This window comes from Sprattus sprattus (genome assembly GCF_963457725.1).
Source record: "Sprattus sprattus genome assembly, chromosome: 15".
NCBI classification, from domain to species: domain Eukaryota; kingdom Metazoa; phylum Chordata; class Actinopteri; order Clupeiformes; family Clupeidae; genus Sprattus; species Sprattus sprattus.
Genome location: NC_137913.1, coordinates 10,785,571 through 10,788,070, shown reverse-complemented (window position 1 = coordinate 10,788,070; position 2,500 = coordinate 10,785,571). Strand labels below are relative to the sequence as shown.

The following is a 2,500-nucleotide window of genomic DNA, read 5'->3' as shown; positions in this document are numbered from 1 at the left end:
CCGGAGTGTGAGTTGGACCCAGCCTGGGAGGAGGAGGATCTGAACGAGGCCACCCAACGCACAGTAGTGGTGCTTTACACACACACTGTACCCGTAAGAGAGAACAAGACTGGTGAGTAGCACACACACACACACACACACACGCTAGCACACACAGGCTGCTGCAACGCACAGTAGTGGTACTTTACACACACACTGTACCCGTAAGAGAGAACAAGACTGGTGAGTAACACACACCGGGGCGCAGGTAGTCACACACACACACACACACACACACACACACACACACACACACACACACGGCTGCTAGCAACAACCAGTACTGATGCTGCACACACAAACTGGACCCCAAATACAGAGCAAGACGCAGACATCGCAATCAACGAAATAGTTAACAGATAGTTAATCAATAACTGTTGTGTGTATCTGTGTGTGTGTGTGTGTGTGTGTGTACATATGTATGTGTACATGTCTGTGTGTGTGTGTGTGTGTGTGTGTGTGTGTACATATGTATGTGTACATGTCTGTGTGTGTGTGTGTGTGTGTGTGTGTTGCAGAAGCCCAGCCCCTGTCGGCGCCTGCGTTCTCGTTCTGCTTCCCGCTGCTGCAGGAGGTGCTGAGCGAGAGCAGCGGCTCCAGCGAGGAGACGGAGATCCTGATGACCCGCGCCCTGCAGATCATCAACGTGCACGCCCAGCTGCGCAGCCAATCAGACGCCACCGATGAGCTCATCGATGAGGTGAGGGCTCAGCACTGAACCAATCGCTTTCATCACTCGAAGAAAGAAGGACTAGAGAGTGTGAATGAGCAGTGTGATTTTCAGAGAATTCGAATTGGTGTCTCTTGAGAGAGTTGTAGGAATTGACATATTATTAAATATGGACATGTATATTAAGAAATATATTTATTGCTGTAGTTTGTTATTACTCTGGTATTTTATATATTATGTTTTTTTTTATAGTCTGCTCTTTTCTGAGATGGCATGGTTCATTCAGTTCTCTCTGAAACAAATAGATTTTTTCTCTTGGATATATCAAGGATGTGACTAAATGCGTGTGTATGTGTGTGTGTGTGTGTGTGTGTGTGTGTGTGTGTGTGTGTGTGTGTGTGTGTGTGTGTGTGTGTGTGTGCATCTCTCTGTTAGAATGGACCGGAGCTCCTCCCCAGAGTGGCCATGCTGTCGCTCCTCACCAAAGTGATCGGCACCTCTATCCCCCGCCTGCAGGTACAGGCCCACCACAAACACACACACAAACTCTCTCTTAGATACATTCATGAAATTTACTGTATATGTATATGGATAAACATGTATGTTTTGTGTTTTTCTCCTATTTGTTTGTTTTTGTGTGTGTTTTGACGTGTGTGTGTGTTAGGTGCTGGCGTCGCGCTGTCTGACGTCGCTGTGTGTGAGTGCGGGTGGAGATGAGGGCTGTACGCTGGCGGAGCAGTCAGAGGTGGACGTGCTGCTGGGGGCTCTGCTCTCCCCTTGCTTCCCCGTCAGAGACGCTGCTCTCAGGGTGAGACACACACACACACACACACACACACACACACACACACACACACACACACACACACACACACACACACAAGCACTGCTGGGGGCCCTGCTCCCCTGCCAGGGACGCTGCAGTCCGGGGATGACTGCGCGCGCACACACACACACACACACACACACACACACACACACACACACACACACACACACACACACACACACACACACACACACACACACACACACACACACACGCCCATAATAACAATAATCTTTACCACTATTGCCCCATATATACACTATTGCTCATTATATATACGCACGCACGCACGCACACACACACACTACCACTATATTCGTTTGTCAAATTTTCATTCATTTTTCATTCTTTGCTCCCCGTGAACCCCTTAGTCTCCCCCTTTCTTTTTTAATTCTCTGTCTCCCTCTCTCACTTACCTGTGTTCCTCACATCTCTTTTCCTCTCTCTCTGTTCACCATCTCTCTCTTCCCCATGTCTCTCTATCCTTCTCTTTCTGGCTACCATCCCTCGCTCTCTCCCTCCCCAATGTTTCTATATCCTTCTCTTTCTGTTTACCATTTCTCGCTCCCCCCCATATCTCTGTCATTCTCTGTTTACTATCCTTCTCTCCCTCCCTCCCTCATATCATTCCTCTGTCGTTTAAACATCTCTCCCTCTCCATATTTCTCTCTCATTTTCTCTCTGTTTACCATCCCTCTCTCCTCCCCCATATCACTCCTCTGTTGTTTAACCATCTCTCATCCCTCTCTCTGTAGGGTCTGCTGGAGATGAAGATGGCCCTGGAGACGGACAGTGCCGACCCCGGTGGGATGAGCGTGCTCAGACGACTCTGGGTGGCGCGCTTCGACGTGGAGGAGGAGGGACGCCTGCTCTCTGAGAAGTGAGTCATCTCACCGCCACCCTCGACTCCTCGTCTCTCCTGATGAACACTTAGGAGGAGGAGTGAAGTGTGCTTGACTCTC

At 49.3% G+C, this 2,500-nt stretch overlaps 1 protein-coding gene across 1 annotated transcript in view; it reads left to right on the top strand.

The window, feature by feature from the left end:
• Nucleotides 1-2,500, top strand: part of gcn1 (GCN1 activator of EIF2AK4) — a 38,005-nt gene that overhangs the window by 13,080 nt on the left and 22,425 nt on the right. The window contains exons 25-29 of the mRNA XM_080852885.1: nucleotides 1-112; nucleotides 558-739; nucleotides 1,145-1,225; nucleotides 1,374-1,517; nucleotides 2,294-2,418. The exon at nucleotides 1-112 is cut by the window's left edge and continues 38 nt beyond it. Coding sequence (XP_080709011.1) covers nucleotides 1-112; nucleotides 558-739; nucleotides 1,145-1,225; nucleotides 1,374-1,517; nucleotides 2,294-2,418 — 644 coding nt within the window. The remainder of the gene's footprint in view (nucleotides 113-557; nucleotides 740-1,144; nucleotides 1,226-1,373; nucleotides 1,518-2,293; nucleotides 2,419-2,500) is intronic.